The 16,562-nt window shown below is 55.7% G+C and overlaps 5 protein-coding genes across 5 annotated transcripts; 2 read left to right on the plus strand and 3 right to left on the minus strand.

Moving 5' to 3' along the window:
* Positions 1-354: 354 nt before the first annotated feature.
* N656DRAFT_365977 (ankyrin) lies at positions 355-2,612 on the minus strand. Its single transcript, XM_064809400.1, has 2 exons — positions 2,462-2,612; positions 355-2,406 (listed from the first exon to the last, which is right to left on the minus strand). Exon 2 carries the CDS (start codon positions 2,155-2,157, stop codon positions 508-510), a length of 1,650 nt encoding a protein of 549 aa, XP_064666517.1. The 5' UTR covers positions 2,158-2,406; positions 2,462-2,612; the 3' UTR covers positions 355-507.
* Positions 2,613-4,986: 2,374 nt separating this feature from the next.
* N656DRAFT_771410 (uncharacterized protein) lies at positions 4,987-5,565 on the plus strand (the record flags this gene model as incomplete). The annotated part of the gene is made up of 1 exon (XM_064813857.1): positions 4,987-5,565. One exon carries the CDS (start codon positions 4,987-4,989, stop codon positions 5,563-5,565), a length of 579 nt encoding a protein of 192 aa, XP_064666518.1.
* A 570-nt stretch (positions 5,566-6,135) lies between these two features.
* Positions 6,136-7,351, minus strand: N656DRAFT_839443 (COX5B-domain-containing protein; the record flags this gene model as incomplete). Its single annotated transcript, XM_064818900.1, has 5 exons — positions 7,072-7,351; positions 6,884-6,928; positions 6,513-6,671; positions 6,356-6,456; positions 6,136-6,291 (listed from the first exon to the last, which is right to left on the minus strand). Exons 1-5 carry the CDS (start codon positions 7,160-7,162, stop codon positions 6,136-6,138), a joined length of 552 nt encoding a protein of 183 aa, XP_064666519.1. The 5' UTR covers positions 7,163-7,351.
* Positions 7,352-7,494: 143 nt separating this feature from the next.
* Positions 7,495-9,162, minus strand: N656DRAFT_839444 (Thioesterase/thiol ester dehydrase-isomerase; the record flags this gene model as incomplete). Its single annotated transcript, XM_064818901.1, has 3 exons — positions 7,495-7,672; positions 7,924-8,794; positions 8,896-9,162. 3 exons carry the CDS (start codon positions 9,160-9,162, stop codon positions 7,656-7,658), a joined length of 1,155 nt encoding a protein of 384 aa, XP_064666520.1. The 3' UTR covers positions 7,495-7,655.
* A 4,983-nt stretch (positions 9,163-14,145) lies between these two features.
* N656DRAFT_792187 (uncharacterized protein) lies at positions 14,146-15,501 on the plus strand (the record flags this gene model as incomplete). The annotated part of the gene is made up of 1 exon (XM_064817051.1): positions 14,146-15,501. One exon carries the CDS (start codon positions 14,146-14,148, stop codon positions 15,499-15,501), a length of 1,356 nt encoding a protein of 451 aa, XP_064666521.1.
* Between the last annotated feature and the right edge of the window lie 1,061 nt (positions 15,502-16,562).

Here is a 16,562-nt window from a genome sequence, read left to right on the forward strand (position 1 = left end):
CCTATATCCGCAAACTAGAGCTAATCATTGTAAGAATGGAATCTCAACCTGCTAGAGCCCTTCCAGTCTACGGAGCCCTGCGAGCGTCAGTCAGTCGTCAGGCGTTCCTCCCCTTGAGTCCCCTATACCCGCAAACCTAGAGCTGCTCATTCATGGGGATGTATATCAACTTCCTGAACGCCCTCTGCGGTGTCGAAAGTCAGTCACCACCAAATAACCACTCATAATTGGTGGAAGGTACTTACCAATGTAGGATATACGTATTTGACTCTGTCCCGCCGAGAGCCAGGCTGACAGAAAACCAGGATATAAACCCCGAAAACTGATGGCAGATACGGCACGCACCGGATCCTGAGGGTTAGCCGCCCCGCCGCTCCCGCCATGTAAGCATCAACCAAGCACCCAGTCGCGAGTCGTGGGAGCGCAGGACGGCACGGTACAGTACCGCATCGTCGACCCAGGGCTGGGTTCATGTTTTCTGGTAAACTCAAGTCCCGCCGCATCGCTTCAAGACCCGCTGCTGTGTTCAAGTTGCGAGCCCCGTTTCTCCACCCCCACCACCGCCACATCCAGCCTCCTCACCGCAGCCAGCAGCGCCTCCAAAACCCCCAATTTCCGTTTCTGCTCCGCCAACCTTATCAAACCCTCCAGCGCCCCCACCCCCATCTCTCTCAGCAGCTTGACCATCTCCTCCGCTATAGTCGCCGAGCTGTCGTCATCCCTCTCCTCCTCCACCTCCCCGTCACACTTCCTCCTCCTCTCCCACCACCCGCCGCCATCCTTCCCGTCCCCATGCACGTGGTAGACCGGGCTTGTCGTCGTCGTGCTGGGGCTGGGGCATGCTGCTGCTGTAGTAGTCAAATTCTTACTCCCCAGCTTAAGCAAATGGCTCAAATCGCGCTCCTGGACCCTCACATCCGCCTCAAGCAACAGCCTCACCAAATCCCGATGTCCGCCGCTAGCCGCGTACTTGAGTGCCGTGTAGCCGACATGGTCCCGCAGGTCTGGCCGCGCGCCGCGCTGTAAAAACATGGTCACTGTCTTGATGAAACCGGCCTCGGCGGCAAGCATCAGCGGGGTCACCCCGTCCTTGTCGGGCTGGTTCAGGCTTTGCAGCAAACGGGGCCATCCCGCTGGAGAGTCGTACAGTGCGTTGATGACGGCGAGTGTGGCGTCGTCGGTGTGTAACTCGCTCGCTTTGGGTTCGGTGTTCTGTTTGGTATGGGAATGGGAGGAGAGCATGTCGCTGGCGCCGATCATGCGCCGCTTCACGGCGAAGAGGAGGATTGATTGGCCTTTGTCTGTTACTGCGCTCAGGTTCGCGCCGTACTCCTGTAGGATACTAACGTGCTCGATATTGCGTTGGAAGGCTGCGCAGTGGATGGGCGTCACGCCTCCACGGACTGTGCAGTTCTGATTAGCGCCGGCCTCTAGCAAGATTCTGGTTTGGCTGGCGTTTCCCTCGATCACAGAATCGTGCAGCGGGGAATCTCCAAGGCTCGACCCAGCGGCGTCCCGGGTCATGATTATCCCTCGGGCTGGGCTCTGAACGTTTGAAAAATTTAGCATTTGGCTCGTTGGTTGGGCCATGGCTGCGCTGTAGCCGTGCAGAAGGGACGGAAACATGCGATCTGGACCGTAACTAGGAGGCTGGACAGCGTGATGGGACGCTTGTGACACGAAAATCCAAGGAGGAATGCCGTCTGCTCTGGTCAAGCATTCGTGATATCCCGTGTCGGGAATGTATCCGGCCCAGCGTGAAGCGGGCGGAGAGAATACGCCCTCAGTGAAGTCGCGAGACGGACTACACGAGAGATCCGGCACACCAGGCCCGGAGAAGGCTTGCGAAATAAACAGGTCATCCATGGTAGGGGGGTTCGGAGACGACTGAGCATTGTTGGGCGCATCACTGGCGGGCCAGCAAATTGTGGATGATGACACCCAGCACGGGTTGCCGCTGGACGGGCTCACGTTCGTTTCTAGGTCGCGTGGCCCGGTGGAGATGACCGGGTCTGTCTTTTCCGCCTTCTTTCTCCCCGGGTTAAAGTCGGCTTGGGCCGCCAGGAGCGGCAGAGTGCTGCTCAGAGTGTCCGGCTCAGGCGTGTTGTATGTGATGTCAGGAGGAGTTGCCGCTGCTGACTCGTTAGTCATGGCCATTCGGTCGTGAGCGGAAGAGACATGCCCTGCTGATCCGATGGTGATAGGGTTTCGCCGAGTTCCAGCTTGTGGCGCCTGGCAAATCGGCGGAGCTTCTCAGGCTCCACGGGGATGCCGTGCCGAATGAACTGGGTCTTTTTGTTTTCTCCACGACGACGGCCCTCAATGCGAATCATGGCCATCATCTCAGAAGTCTTGATGTTCTTTTGAAGACCCCAAGCCTTCAGTTGCTTCTTGTACATTTTCTGCCTATGTGCCGAGTCAGATATCGGCACCACGACATGGAGAGGGGAGGGAACTATACGTAGCCACAAACCCGTGGTCATCCTCCATGATCTTCATGACTTCGGGAAGCTCTTTCTTCTGGAACCAGTACAGCTCCTCGATCTTGGTCCTGTAAGCCGCCCAGTTAAGACGAGTGTCCAATGCAGGCGGCATGGTGATTGACGACAGCACGTCCTCGATTGGTGAGAGGCCAGTGTCACGACAACGTAGAGAGGTAGTGCAGGAGCGGGGCCGCGAGAAAGGGCATTGATGACAGCTCAAGCCATAGGACAACAATCGCGGGGCTTGCTAAGACGTATGTAAATAGAAATGTACGTTATTGACAGAGGGGAACTGGCGGTTGTTATCTTTAAGGCTTGATTGCGAAACCAGCTTGCCAGCTCATACAACTGAGAGCCGCAGATGCCTGAGCCATCCCAAACCGGGCCTACCCTTGCAGTTCCTCGACTCCCGGGTTTGACAAGGGGAACGTGCTGGACCCATGGGCATTCTTGCATCGTGACGCTGGCGAGGGTCCAATCGGACTACAGCCAGGGACGGTGTCAGGGGAAACGGGAAAGGCTTTGTTAAATGACGTTGCCAACTCAGAAAACACATGAATGGGAATGTGACAGGGAATCTGGGGCTTTGTGTAACCAGCGCGGCAAAGCTGGCCCCGGGGAACTGGTATCTCAGACCCCCGGAGAGCGACTTTGGATATCCGCTAGACCGCGGGTTCAGCTTCTTGACCACTTCCGGCAACGGCCGCGCGCCCTTCACCGCCTTCTCGGCGGGATACCGCGAGCTGGCGCCCTCGAGGTGCTACAGCAGTTGGAGGGGCTGGCGGGGAAGGGTTCCGTTGGCGTGAAGGAGGGGGACAACAGGCAGGGACTGGACACATCTTGCGAACCTCTGCGCCCCCTCAGCTCGGGCCGTAGAGCAAATGGGTTCGGTCAAGTGGGAAGGCCAGTTTGGCGGGGTTCGACTTGATAGTAGAGGCCATGTGAGCGGTCGGTCCTGTGGGTGACATTGCGTGGTAAAGGGTGAAGGGACTCAACGGACAGTCGGTATCGGTCACCGTCAGTCCTCGCGGCTTCGGAGCTTAGTTGAGGCTTGCAGGGGACTGTGCCAAGCTATCTGTACAGGCAGATCGGAGCAGGGATGCGTCTTTAAGGCTTGCCGACGACCCGGGAAACTTGACCATCCGGGGCGAATGACAGCACGTCTGTGCTTACTCCTCGTTGCAGGAGTTGAGTGCAGGCGTTGCAACGTGCTTCAAGGGAGAGGTTAGCAGACGCCGCGGGAGTGGTCCGGTTGACCCGCCTGCTTCCCCGGGTACAAGATGGTTACAAGCCACTTCGAGGGTGCAAAGCGGTCCGCTGGCCAGATGTGGAAGAAGGGCTGCGTCCTTATGTCCCGCTCAGATAAGGCAGTCATTGCCACCGCCTGGTTCCAGGGATCTTTGAGTGCAGAAGTCCCCCGTTGAGGCTCAAAACGCGATAGGTACTGGTAGGTAGTTAGGCTAAACCGAGGGCAGATCGACGCTTCTTACCGTGGGCAGCTTATGCAATCTTTAGGTGCCGGATTAGGGGCAGTTGGTGGAAAAAGTGACTTAAGTCGGTAGGGTATGCGACGAGGCTGTATTGGGTGTATGTACATACGGTACAATGCCTCATTAACTGTGGTTCAGTCATTTGGGCGACGTGAGCGACGTGAGCGAGACGGGACGACATCCGACAGGGCGTGCATCGCCACTTCGGTCGCTGGGTAACCTTGAAACCGTTGCTGGTTGCCTCGTGGTTCGATAAGTATGAAGGTACGGAGTAGGATAGAACTTGGTCACTCGCAGCACGAACAAGGCTGCAATCACTCCCAGGCTGAATTGTCCCGGGTCAGTTCCGCGGGTGCTTGGTTGGAAGAAGGCCGGGTGCCAGATTGGCCAGAACATTCATGAACTCCAAGTACTGAGGCAGCACCTAAGTCTGCGGAGTGACCTCGAGAGAGGCGATGCATGGAAAACGGATGGAAACAGCGGTGCGGCCCAACCTGGGAAAGATGCAGGGCGCCGAGCCAGGTATGTGATTGATAAAGTGAAGGTACGTTACAGCGATTGCATCACCGCCGGCAGTCGAGGCTTGGTGCAGGGTGCAACTTGAACGCATTGGGTAGAGTAATGTTACCGTATTTTCACGCACGGATCTCACAGATAGGCGCCACTGATACATGTCATTACATGATTCTGACAGACAGTGACAGTCAAAGCTCCTCGGCAACCTCCAGGCTCCAGCCCACCTTCCTTATCGATCCTGGCCGATATCGAACCGTCAACAGCCTCCTCTTCCAGACGTTAGCACATTTGTAATGTGTGCCCATGTCAGTTTCAATACATCACCGGTAAACTAAAGCGAGACTCGACTTGGTAGCACAGTACCTACTGCCGTAGCACGACGGAACTGCGCTTTCAACTGGTCCCTCACTCTCCATTCGACGCGCTCGACTGCATGAAGTAGATCCGGGGTACCAAGCTGGACGGACTCTTCCTGCTCGCTGCTGTCCAACTGCAACATGTCTCAAAAGATTACCTCCAAAAACCTGCACTACACCTCCACGCTCCCACCCTTTCTCGCCCGCCTGCGAGGCCAAGCCGACGCCGAGACCGACCCGAACGCTCCCGACCCGATCCTCTCGGCAAGACGACGGCCCGGCAAGCCGCGCTCTGGCAGCGCGGAAGCTGAAGACGCGCCCCTGGTCGTGGACGAGCACGGCAATGCTGTGAGCGTTGCTCTAAACCCCGACGGCAGCGTCAAGGCGCAGCAGGATAGTACTGCCACCGGGGTGGAAGGCGAAGAAGCACGAAATGGCAGCGTTGCGCGGAGTGATGCGGCGGATGACGGTGCTGTGTCGAGGGAGAAGCTTGCGGGCAACAGTGATGCTATGGGCAGGTCGAAGAAGAGAAGGGTCGCAAAGGTCGTTGGTGCTGATGCTGATGCTGATGAGGAGGAGGCGCAAGAACATGACAAGAAAGGGCGAGGGGAGAGGAGATCTAAGCTCGACGACCGGGATGGACCGGCTTCATCTGCAAACGCCAAGGCAAAGAGAAAGGCAAAGAAGATTAAGCTTAGCTTCGGCGACGACGAGGGCTGAGAGATCGCCGTCTGTTGGTATTGTACAAGACCTGAAACTGCGCCATGATATCAACCTTGATCATGAGCTCCATTTCCGACCGGATTTGGACCGAGAGAAGGGAAGGAGGAAAGCAGGAAGAGGCTAACCAGTTCTCGCCGGCCCTCCTCGAGCAGCTGGTCATGCCTGTCATGGACCGAGACGAGTTTCAAGTGAGATACCCGAACGGGCCGCAGGCCTCCTGCGAGGCTACAACATGAAAGACTCATGTCGAGATTGGGTCACCTTTGTCGTGCCTCCAAGAAGCTCTTCGGCAGGTGCCCATTATCTCAAGGCATCACTCCGCCCGGCGTGCCTTTGGACGTAGGACGGGGTTCTTAATAGAGCAAGCAGCCTGGTGCATTCATAATCATCTGGCTGGTTACTCCTCTCGAGCCATACTAGGCCACACATGGCGCAGCACAAGTCAGACACATAGGAAACTCTATACAGCTCGCCTGCCTGTCCTGGATATTCTACAAGTCCAACCCGCCATCATACTATCGTGCTCTGTAAATTCTGGCCGTTCCGCGTCACAGCCAATCAACCCATTTACCAGTATTCCGGCTTGACGAAATCGGCCATCGTCTTGGGTTCCTGCCAGCCGTGGTGGTGGTGGTCGTGATGGTCGTCCTGAGGACCGACATACTCCATCTTGTAGACGCTGCCGCACTCGGGGCACCGTTCGACTGGGCGGTCGCGGGTCATCTTTGGTGGAGGATGTAGCGTTAGTAGGATACCTCGCAGGACTGTGTTAATGAGAAGAACGAACCCTGAGCCAGAGGACGTTGTGAGAGTCGGCGGGGTAGCCGGTGCAACCGGCGAACTGCTCCTCGCCAGCAGAGCGGACCATGATCGGGTTGTCAAGTGTTCCTGTCCCCGTGGTCAGTCTTGGTTTCCTCCACCTTCGCTAAAGTAGGCTGACTCACCCTTGCGCGAGGCATCCAGTGGCCGCATGTCGAAGACATCGATGCCCTCCGTCTTGCCGAGAATCTCGAGACGCTCCAGACCGGTGGACTGCTCGAGATCGGTGGGGACCTGTCCGGGCGGCGTGCCGGGGCCGATGAGGTCCTCCTCGGTCTTGATCTCTGTTCACCCAAAAACCAGCCGTCAGCAATCTTCTCCCATCCAGCACTCCGTGCTTCAAACCAAAATCCATTTCCTAGGGCCCAACTGCTAGGCTGTAAGGGGTTCTTCCTCCAACCTCAAAGCAAGTAGGTAGCCTGACGTCAGTAGTGCCGCGAGGGCGGGCAGCCATGATGCAACCACAACCACGATGTGTAAAGCGGAACATCCATACCCTTCAGAGTCTTGAACTTGGGGGCATCAGGAACGCCGGCATTGCCTAAATCCCAGAATCGTCAGCTACTCGAGTTTCCGGGAGTCAATTGGTTGCGTAGAAGCTCGCTGGTCGGCAACCCGGTGCGCGAGATTTTGGAGCTTCGCTCGGCTCGGGCTCTTCCGGGAAAGCTTGCAAAACGAACTTACGGCGCACGGCGGAGGTGGCGATGCTGCGACGCAAAGCCGGGGCGACCGCAGCGCGGCGCGCAATGGCGACGGCGGAGCGCTGCAGGAACATCTTCGTTTTCAACGTTGGTAGCGGTCAATGGTTGCAAGAGTGAAGCCGGCGAACTGGATTTCAAGAAATGGTCTGATTTGGGCCGAGCGGGAGCACAAGCACGGAGCAACTGAGCAATGCAAGGTCGTTGCTATTTTCGGCATAGCGTGGAAATTTTAGGCCAGGTGTTTCATCACGTGCCTTAATGATGCAGCAGAATGTCGATGGCATCCCCGATGAGTTCCAGGTTTCTATTCACTTTCGATGCTCCTACATACTAAGCCACCTTAATCATGCTTTAATCCTATTTTGTACCTTCTCAATCGCAGCCAAAGCTGCGCCTATGAATCTCGCCGACCCATGACTCCACATGAGCTCTGACACGATGGACCCTAACCCTTGAACTCCACTGTACCAGCCCCCTGAGACTCAAGAGGAGACTCATCGCACCTATGATGAAGCTCACGATAGGCCTGGTCTTATGCTTCTGATTTTGGCATTACACCGACATGATCTAGGATTCTGTCCTACCTAGGCAAGATGATAGCAATGCCAGCACATCTCAACTCACCTCCCCCTTCTCCCCCTTGCCGCCGCCTCTCTAGTGCTGTCTAGAACCTCTCTAGGTCTATGAAGTGCAACCTGCCAGGCCATACATACACCGGTAGCCTTTATGCCTCATTGCATTACGCTCTTGTCCCTTGGTATAACCCCACAGATTGATCAAAGCTTCAAACCCCTCCCCAATCCCATCCCCATCCCCATCACCATCCCTTGGCCACCGGTATCCGCTAGGCCCTGAACCAACCCATCCTGGTACTCACTCGCAACATGCACCCCAGCAGGACTCCAAATCTTGCTCTCCACGATTCCCCTTCCCGCCCCCGAGCGCGGAAACCACGCCTCCTGAATCCACCACCCATCCGAGTCCGAGCCATCATCATGATGCCGCATAACAGCCTGCTCCGCACCAACATGCATAACGAACGAGTAGCTCAGACTCGCCGCCCTGGTCAGCGTAAACCCAAACCCGATATGATTAGCCACCATAAGCAGCCCATTCCGGTCAGCAATGTACGCGTGCGCCGCCACGTGCGCGTTGGCATCCCATTCCCACCCCTCTTCAGAACTTGAACTTGAACCAGTAGTGTCGGGAGAGGAGCGGCGAAGCCGAAGTCGGTACAGCACCAGCTCGCGCCGCTCGTGGACGTCCCGCCCGGTGTTGTACGCGCTCATGTCGACCTTGCGCATCTCGGCGATGGGGAACCGCCCGGGCTGGTCGGCGCCTACGAGGGCTACCACGCCTGTCAGGTCGACCGGCGGTGCGGGGGGCCAGGCGTGCGGGGCGCGTTGGGAGAGGATGGCTGCAAAGCGGGTTTGTGGTGGGCTTTCTTGGGTGGAGACCCCCGCGCTGTCGGGCTCGGGGAGTTTGAGGGAGCAGATGGCTGTGAAGGCCGGCGGGCTTAGAGGGAGGGCGGCGTCGGCGAGGGGAAAGCGCTCATTCCCTAAAGGGTTGACGCGGGTGCTTGGCTTTGAGGGCTGCCGGGCGGTTACGGAGAGGGTGCTGAATGTGCGGGAGCTGGTTAAGGGTGTCACGTCGTAGATGAAGGGCCGGTCTGGGATGCCCGCACGGGTGAAGAAGCCGTGTATGGCCTGCGGTTCGGGTCAGAATGTGATTAGGTTGAGGGCGGTATGGCAAGCGAGACAGGAGTGAGAGTGGCCTGGATTGTACAAAGTGGTGATGTGACACGTACATGAAGGTCTAGTCGCTCCTGCTGCTTTGCCCCTCTTTCATCCTCCAGCTCTCTCCAAACTCGATATGCCGCCAACGCCGATTGACCGTACACATGACCACCGTATGAGGCCTTATGAAACATAGGCATCTCCCTGCCCGCGGGAAAGTCGGATCCTGGCAGATATGCACCCCTTGTGGACATGAACCGTCTCACTTCGCCTCGCCGAGGGAGCTTGACCAGATTTAATGTCTCCTGAAGGGACAGTAGAGTGTCATCGTGGGCCATCTCTGCCGCGCCAAGCGCAAACTGAACTTTGATTGATGGCGTTTGTGACAGGCTGAATAACTGTAGGCCGCCAGCTTTGCTACAGAAGTTTGCTGCCTCTGGGAATCGTGTTTGTTGGGATCGAGTATTCGTTGCTGGAAGCAGGCCGCTGAAAGTCCAGTATGATACAAGCCCACAACTTTGAACAGATAACAAACCAAACCAGCTCCTGGCACACATTCGGCCAAGGGAGAGCATGGTGAACGGGGAGCTGAGGTCGGAGTTAGCCCGGCGGACCCACTTCGGGACGCCGGCGCAGCGGCCGGGATTCGGTAAGGTAAGGTAGCATTGCCGAGGTAGGTATCCGTCAAGTCTCCATATGAACTGAGCAGTGGGGCTTGAAGTCGTGTCTTGGAATTGAAAGGTTCAACACTGGCAAAATTTCAAAGACATGATGGATATGGAAACAGTTCGTATGGTTGTCAGCAGCGCTGATCTCCCGGTAGCTTCAATTCGTCAAGTGAGAAATTACTGCATATGCGCGCCGCTGTTGCGGGCTGGTGTGCGACGACGAGCTGCATTAAAGATACAAGGTAAGAAAGTGAGGTGTGGAATGTGGATGCCTTGCCGACATGGAAGTAACGACCAGGCAGTGACAGGATTTTCGCAAACTTCGTTTCTCCATCGTCCAACCTGTTTATCTTGACACGGAACCATCCATCTTAAACAGCAACAACTCGGACCCCTGTTCCTACAAAAGCATCTCCGGCCAAGCTGGATTTTTGGAGATATGCAGGACTCTGGAAATGCCAGTTTTTCGCTGCAGTGCAACAGAAAAGAGGGGCAGCTCCCTATTGGCGCATGCATCGAAGAAGCCAGGGAAGAGACTGATGAAACTGGCAGATCCGAATCATCAAATTACCTGGTACGAAGGTAATAAAGAAGCGTACCCTGACGCCTAGGTCTTTTGGAACGACTGGAACTCTGACAGAGGCGTGCCTGAATCACCACGGGGTTTGTGGGATCGCAATTGGCCCCTGTGGTTCAGCGCTGCTATGCGTGAGACTGCGAGTGAAAGCGCACGTCGGTAAGTAAAGGAGGTAGGTACTCCGTACAAACGTACCGTAGTACCTAGGTAAAATGGAACCCAAACCCAACGCTCAATCAGTCATGGTGAGCCTGGTGAGGTTGATCCCATTCAGCAGCAAGATGACTTGATGAATCTAACACTTGGTTCAATCCCCCCTGCGGCTGGCAACATCCGATCCAAGTCCTCGGGTCTCCGGGCAGCCCAACGACTAAGGACGGTGCCGTGTATTACCGCACAACGAAGAATCGTGCGACACCGCTGACCGATTTTGTATGACTGGCTTTGGCTTTCGGTATAGCGAGGGGAATCTACACTACCCTGACTTACTCGGCAGTTTCCCGAACGTCGCCTAGAAGAAGTGGTGGCATCATAAACACCTAGGGTTAGGATAATAGATGAATACACGGGCGGTCCGCGGTCGTGCCACTGCCACATCAGGCGTGCTTCATCCCCATTCCGCCTGACGCAGTCAACGTTGACTTATACATCTACCGGCAGGTAGTTTTCTGAGGATAATTCCGATCGGCTAGCCGAAACGAACAGCCCGAAGCCAGCTTCCGAGTCGAGAGTCGGACCGGCCAGAGTGGCAGAGAGTTTCGGCTGAAATGTTAGCGAGCACTCTCGGTGGTAGCTGGCGATTAACCGAGGAAATGCATGGACAATGGAACAGCGTGAGCGAATCATCGAGTCCTAACTTAACAGCACCAGTCGGAGTGCCGCCTTCAAGTTGCGATTCGTATGTAGGAAGACCAGAGTGTGTGATCTTGCCGCCTCAGATCGGATTGGACCGTTGGAGACCCTTGCTAGGTAGAAGACTGCCTATACTTGGACTGAAAACCTGCTCCCGGACCAAACTCCTGTCCAATTGCCGGTGAATAATGGAGACAGGTAGAGTACTTTGCACTTCGTGAATCACCCTTCTTGGGATGTTGTGGTTGAGTACGGATACTCGAGACGGATTGGTAATTCCACGCTCCGATTGTTTTGTGCTGTGCTTGTATGTACTTCGTACGGACGTACCTCGTCAGTACCGGGCTGCTTACAAACCATCTTAAACCACCTACATTTAAACATAGTGTACGGAGGATGGGGCCAAAAGTATTTGGCAGCTAGGTGCCAAGACTACCTACCTTACCAAGCTTTCATTACAGTAAGGTTCGCACAGTCCACCCAAGTCACCTACACTAGCCACTGTAACCCACTATAGTCAAGCCCACTTACAGGCCAATTACAGGGCGAAATCACTGCCCACTTCAACAGCCACTTAAGTGGGATCTACGAGGGACGCTAACCCTGCAGAAAAATACAGTGCGTCTCTCTTCCCTGGGCCTCTCACACGTTGACAGGCTTGGCACCAGCAGGAAGCTGCCAAATACTTTTGGCCCCATCCTCCGTACCTTATCCGTATATGAACGGCGGAAAATGTCGGGAACGGAAAGTCGTGCTCCTGGTCGACTATCAGTCAAGTTAGCCTTTGTTGATGTGGTTGAAACAATGGCCATCTCCGGGGGTCGAAGAAGTTGGAGATTGCAATGAAACACTGCGACTGGATCCCTTGATCCTCGACTGCTTCTGATGAAGCGGTTGGGAACCTGCAATGATCCTCCCGAAAAGAGCTTGGGTATTCGCCTTCAGGAATCAGGACTCTTCTCTCGTTAAGGCATGGTGGTGCAATTTGGCAGCCAGTAAGCCGACCATTTTGATGTGCCTCGTGACCCCCTCGATCAAGTAAGGTTGAGGAATGTGCGACATTTGGCGCGAATGGGCAGACTGGGCATGACTTGGCTCGACATTAAATTGAATTGAGCTGTGGCCCACTCCATTTTGGGATTGATTTGGTGCATTATAGGGCCGGCAAAGATGTTCGAAGCAATGCAACTTGATGAAGAATGACACTCTCATAAAGCACTTCATAAGAGGCAACACGCTGTATCCGTATGTCCCTGATTCTAGACCATCAATTGAAGCTCTGAGGTCGGTTTAGCGTACTGTACCTTCGTACAGTACATACAGACGGGATGTATCATACAGTTACTGCACGTAGGTTGTTCCTTCCTTCCCCGCAGTTGTACCAGGGACGCAGGAAATCCGGGGATCGACTTGTCAGTATGTGGGGAAATTCCTGAGCCAGTGACACCCTGCTCTGGCGGTTTACCATCCTGAGCCATCCAATGCAACGCCCAAAAGAGTGACCGAGATGCGAAATAACACTGGACATTACGAAGCTAACGTTATGTTATTTATGGTGGACAACTCACACCACAATCCAACTTTGAAGTCGAGTGTGCGTGTGACATTCAAGACTGTGCAGGGACCAGGTCAGTGAAGCCGAGTCAAGCAGGGGGCCGGTTTCCGGGAAGGGAAAAGGAAACAGGCGAAAAGGCAAACCCCTCCTTGCAGGGATCCGGCTTCTTCCTCTGGGCAAAGAATAAACCTACCACAACGCATTGCCGGTTACGCAGCAGGCCGGGGAATCTGCGCCAACCACAGCAGAAAGAAGCAATTCACGAGTTCCAGGTTGTTCTTGTTCACTAATTACGCCATGAAAATTCAACAACTGGCTGGGCATTTGGCCCGTTGTTACTGCAACTCGAATTATTACGGTCTTGCCATTGCCTGTCAGTGTCGGATGACAATGCTAGGCTGTTAGCCATTCGCCCAGCTGCTCAATGTCTTCTTGTCATGATACTCTGCTCCCTTCGCCGGCTTCGTTGTCTCGGTCTCACTGAGGACGATCATCACACTGAGGGCGATCATCACTGTGCCTGACTTTGCGGCTCGCTCTCACTCTCATCAAAAAGTCCCAGACCGTTCGAGCCTCGTATGGACCGAGACTTCAACGTCTGCACCGCAACCTTGGCGCCCTCGAACCCCTGCCCGCTCTCCACATTCTGACCCTCAGTCACCCGATGGGTGGCCACCCAGGACCAAGCCTCTGGGAACGCACCAATGCGGCGTGCCTCATTGAGTTTACGTTACTGCAGGCTGCTCTGGACCTGACCACATCACCAATACGCTAGCGAGTTTTATCCCTCTCAGCTCGGCCAGTCAGCAATTGTCTTGGTCACGACCCCGGGAAGTTCCTTCAGTGATTCTTTCAAGGGCGCTCGAGAGGGTCCATGTCGTGCTCTGCAGCCTTCGACCGGTGGTTTTATTGACCAGGTTGCTGCTTGTGGGGAATCACATCTCCCCCAGCTGCGGCCTGGTGGAACAAGATCTCCGTCCTTCTCCACTCGACACCGCCGGGCTGGTACTCTCTTTTCTATCCCCTGCGTTTCTGATTAATACAGGCACACGCCCGTTTCTCATCCCGCTCCGCTGCCTCTTTCCTCCCACGCTCCCGACTCTCTGGAACCCCCGCGAAACGGAGCAAGCAAGGCACGCCACATCCTTTTCCGGTCGTCTTCGCCGAAGAGCCTCCTCTGCCGGGACCGATCCTTCCTAACCCCTCACCGGGAAGTTGGGTAACCGCAAAGCCGACTTCAGTTCGGGAGATGCTGCACACGCGAATCGTGGTGCCGTGACAGAAACCCTTGTCCGGTTGGCACTTTGGCTTAGAATTCCCTTGTTCTGGATTGAGACTCGAGCCGGCTCCATCCATTGTTCATGCTTTGTCCTGCGGGAGCCGTTGGTGGCCGCTCGATCGTGTCGACGTATTCAGAGAACGTTGACTGGTGCATGTCGGGTGGATCAGCCTGAGAGTGTCTTGTTGGAACGGCAGCCCCTTTCCCCTGACACATCATCAGCGAATCTGCCATCCAATTTCATGGTCTCGCTCCTCTAGACAGTCCATCATCAACGGCTCAGGCAACCATTGGGCTAATGTAACCGCGAGGAGTTTCCGCCAAGCAACAGGAGGAAAGGACTTTCTGGACACTCTTGTCCTGGGCTGGGTAGGGGCCGAGGCTTTCGCGATGGGATTGCAACTTGAGTCCGCCAGCCAGCGTTCGTTCGAACAACAAAACCCATGGCGCTTCCGCGACGTTCGGTTGGAACATGACAACCATGTACAACTCGAAGCGGCACTCTTCCAGGCATCTACGATTCCCAAGCTGAACGACCGCTTTCGCGACCTCTCAAAGGGCAACAGAGCGGACTATCACACCCACTGCCTGGCGCCCGGGGTCGCCCTCTCGGTGGTGAAGCCGGTTAAGTCTGCCAAGCCCAAGTCTCAGCAAACCGGTGACCTTGTCTCGCCCCCTACTACGGCGGCCACAGTCGGCGAGATTGCTCCCTATGTTTGCATCATACCGAGGCATGTGGATCCGGCCCTTGTATTCCCTAAGCTCGTCCCCTCGGGAAAGCAAGTGGTGTCATTCCCGCTCCAGCGGCTGTCAACACAAGAAAGGCCATGTCTCAAACGGCGGCGGCCAGACACGGATGTCGACGGCCCCAACACCGCATCACTAAGCTGCAAGAAGCGACGTCTTTTGCGACACCTCATCACGTCGCGGCTCTCGCAGCCCTTCTCGCTCCCAGCAACCCACATTCTGAACAGGGAGGCGGTGGCAACAGGCAATAACCGCTTCCTGAAGCTCGCCGCCATCTTGGCCGCCCGCCGGTTCCAGAGCGCCGGGGCCAACTCAGCGCAGACAGGAGGCCCGCCCCACCAGCCGAGCCCCTCGACATGGCTGCGGCGGGCGGCTGTCTTGAATAGCTTCCGGCAGCGTGTCTGTGCCGAGGCTGCCGAGCGCGGTAATCCCGACATGGCTGCTCTGGCGGCCAGGGCTGCTGCGTTTCAACACAGTCCTGGAACAGGTGTGTTTGTTGGCGGACGGTACATCACTGACTCAACGAGTCGGATGTCGAGTCCGGCCGTGCAATGGATTAGTCTTCCCACATCTGTTAAACCAGGAGCCGTACCGGCGGCGGCGTTGTTAGGTGCTGGGGTGGGCGTGCAGGCGGGTAGCAGCCGGCCAGGACTCCAGCCAGCAGGACAGGTATCGACTCGGCTGGTGATTCCCAGCCCGCAACTGCGGCCGCTGCGGTCGCCTGAGCTCAGGGTGACCCGGCCAGCTGTTGCGGTTGAGGACCAGGGGAGACTTGATGATGAGAATGGAGAGGAGGAGGAGGAGGAGGATGATGGCGTGGCGTTCCCCACGTCGGAGCATGAGAGTCGGTATGAAGACGAGCCGGAGGATGTGTACGCTGACTTTGGGGTCATTTTTGGCGGGGGAGAGGGGGACGCGCCTGATGAGGATGGTGGTGGGGATCATTTTGAAGACTATATGGATGATTTGGATGGGATACCTTGGAATGCCAGGTGCTGATGTCTGAGCGGTGCAGCTGTGCTATCTATCTATCTATACGGAGCATTGTTGGATGGAGAGTCTCTGCGGAAAATACCACCTCGAAAAGGCACATGAACTGAACCGGGACCGGAGTTTTAGGATTGACTTTGCTTGGGGGCATTGGAGGCATTGCTCTTGTGTTTGGTTGGTTGGGGGCAAACTGAACTGGGTTTTGCAAGTTGCATGCATTGTTTGGTAAAATGTCCATCTTCTCATTAGTACGCGTTTCTTTTAATGGTTTTTCTATCATGTCTGCGACTTGCTGTTGATTCGTCTGCGGGATGTGCGAGTTGGCAACCCACCTGTAACTAAGTGCTCAGCGATTCAGTTCTAGGGAGCGTCGCATGGACGGAGTTGGGTCAAGGAGATGCACAAACAAAAGCGGCGTTGCTTGAGCTTGTTGAGCGACTGACTATGTGCAGAGAAGCGTGAGGTGATGGGTGTGTATGTTCATACATCCATGTGTACTTCGTTGTTCGACTTTGGAACATGCCGGGCTTAGTGAGACCTCTGGGGCCTGAATTTGCTCGGAACCTGCCGATGAGGATGCGGAGCAAGTGGAGTGATTCGTGCCATCTTCCGTTTTACCCTTCCGGCGTACCGGAGTAATTACGCCCGGGTTTGGGGGCCATGGAGCAGATGCCCGTCACCGGAGTCGACTGAACATCAAAGGTACACGTGTAGGTAATGAAACTCATTAGGACGCGAAGGCTCATGTTGTCGGGAGCGTCCGCATGTCATCCCATCAGTTTTCCCTAGCGGAAGGATCCGCAGAACCGTCGACGTCACGCAGGCCACATGCAGCAGCACCCCACCATCTGCAGAGACCATCTGCGTGGTAAAGATACTGTAGAACCCCACCAAGATCCTCGGCAAGGGGAACTTGGAACACAGCCCTTATCTTGCAGCTTCATCCGTAGATAGACGTCAACCACCTCCTCACCTTACCCGCCCTCAATCTTCTTCTGGACTCCCCCTTCACACATCACTTTCCCAGACCTGTAGTATTGTACACTACACGTGCACATCAATAGGTACAT

This window comes from Canariomyces notabilis (genome assembly GCF_033297395.1).
Source record: "Canariomyces notabilis strain CBS 508.74 unplaced genomic scaffold N656scaffold_28, whole genome shotgun sequence".
Lineage (NCBI taxonomy): Eukaryota > Fungi > Ascomycota > Sordariomycetes > Sordariales > Chaetomiaceae > Canariomyces > Canariomyces notabilis.

Coding starts and splice junctions, on each gene's coding strand:
- N656DRAFT_365977 (XM_064809400.1), bottom strand. CDS start 2,157: ATGGCCATGACTAACGAGTCAGCAGCGGCAACTCCTCCTGACATCACA.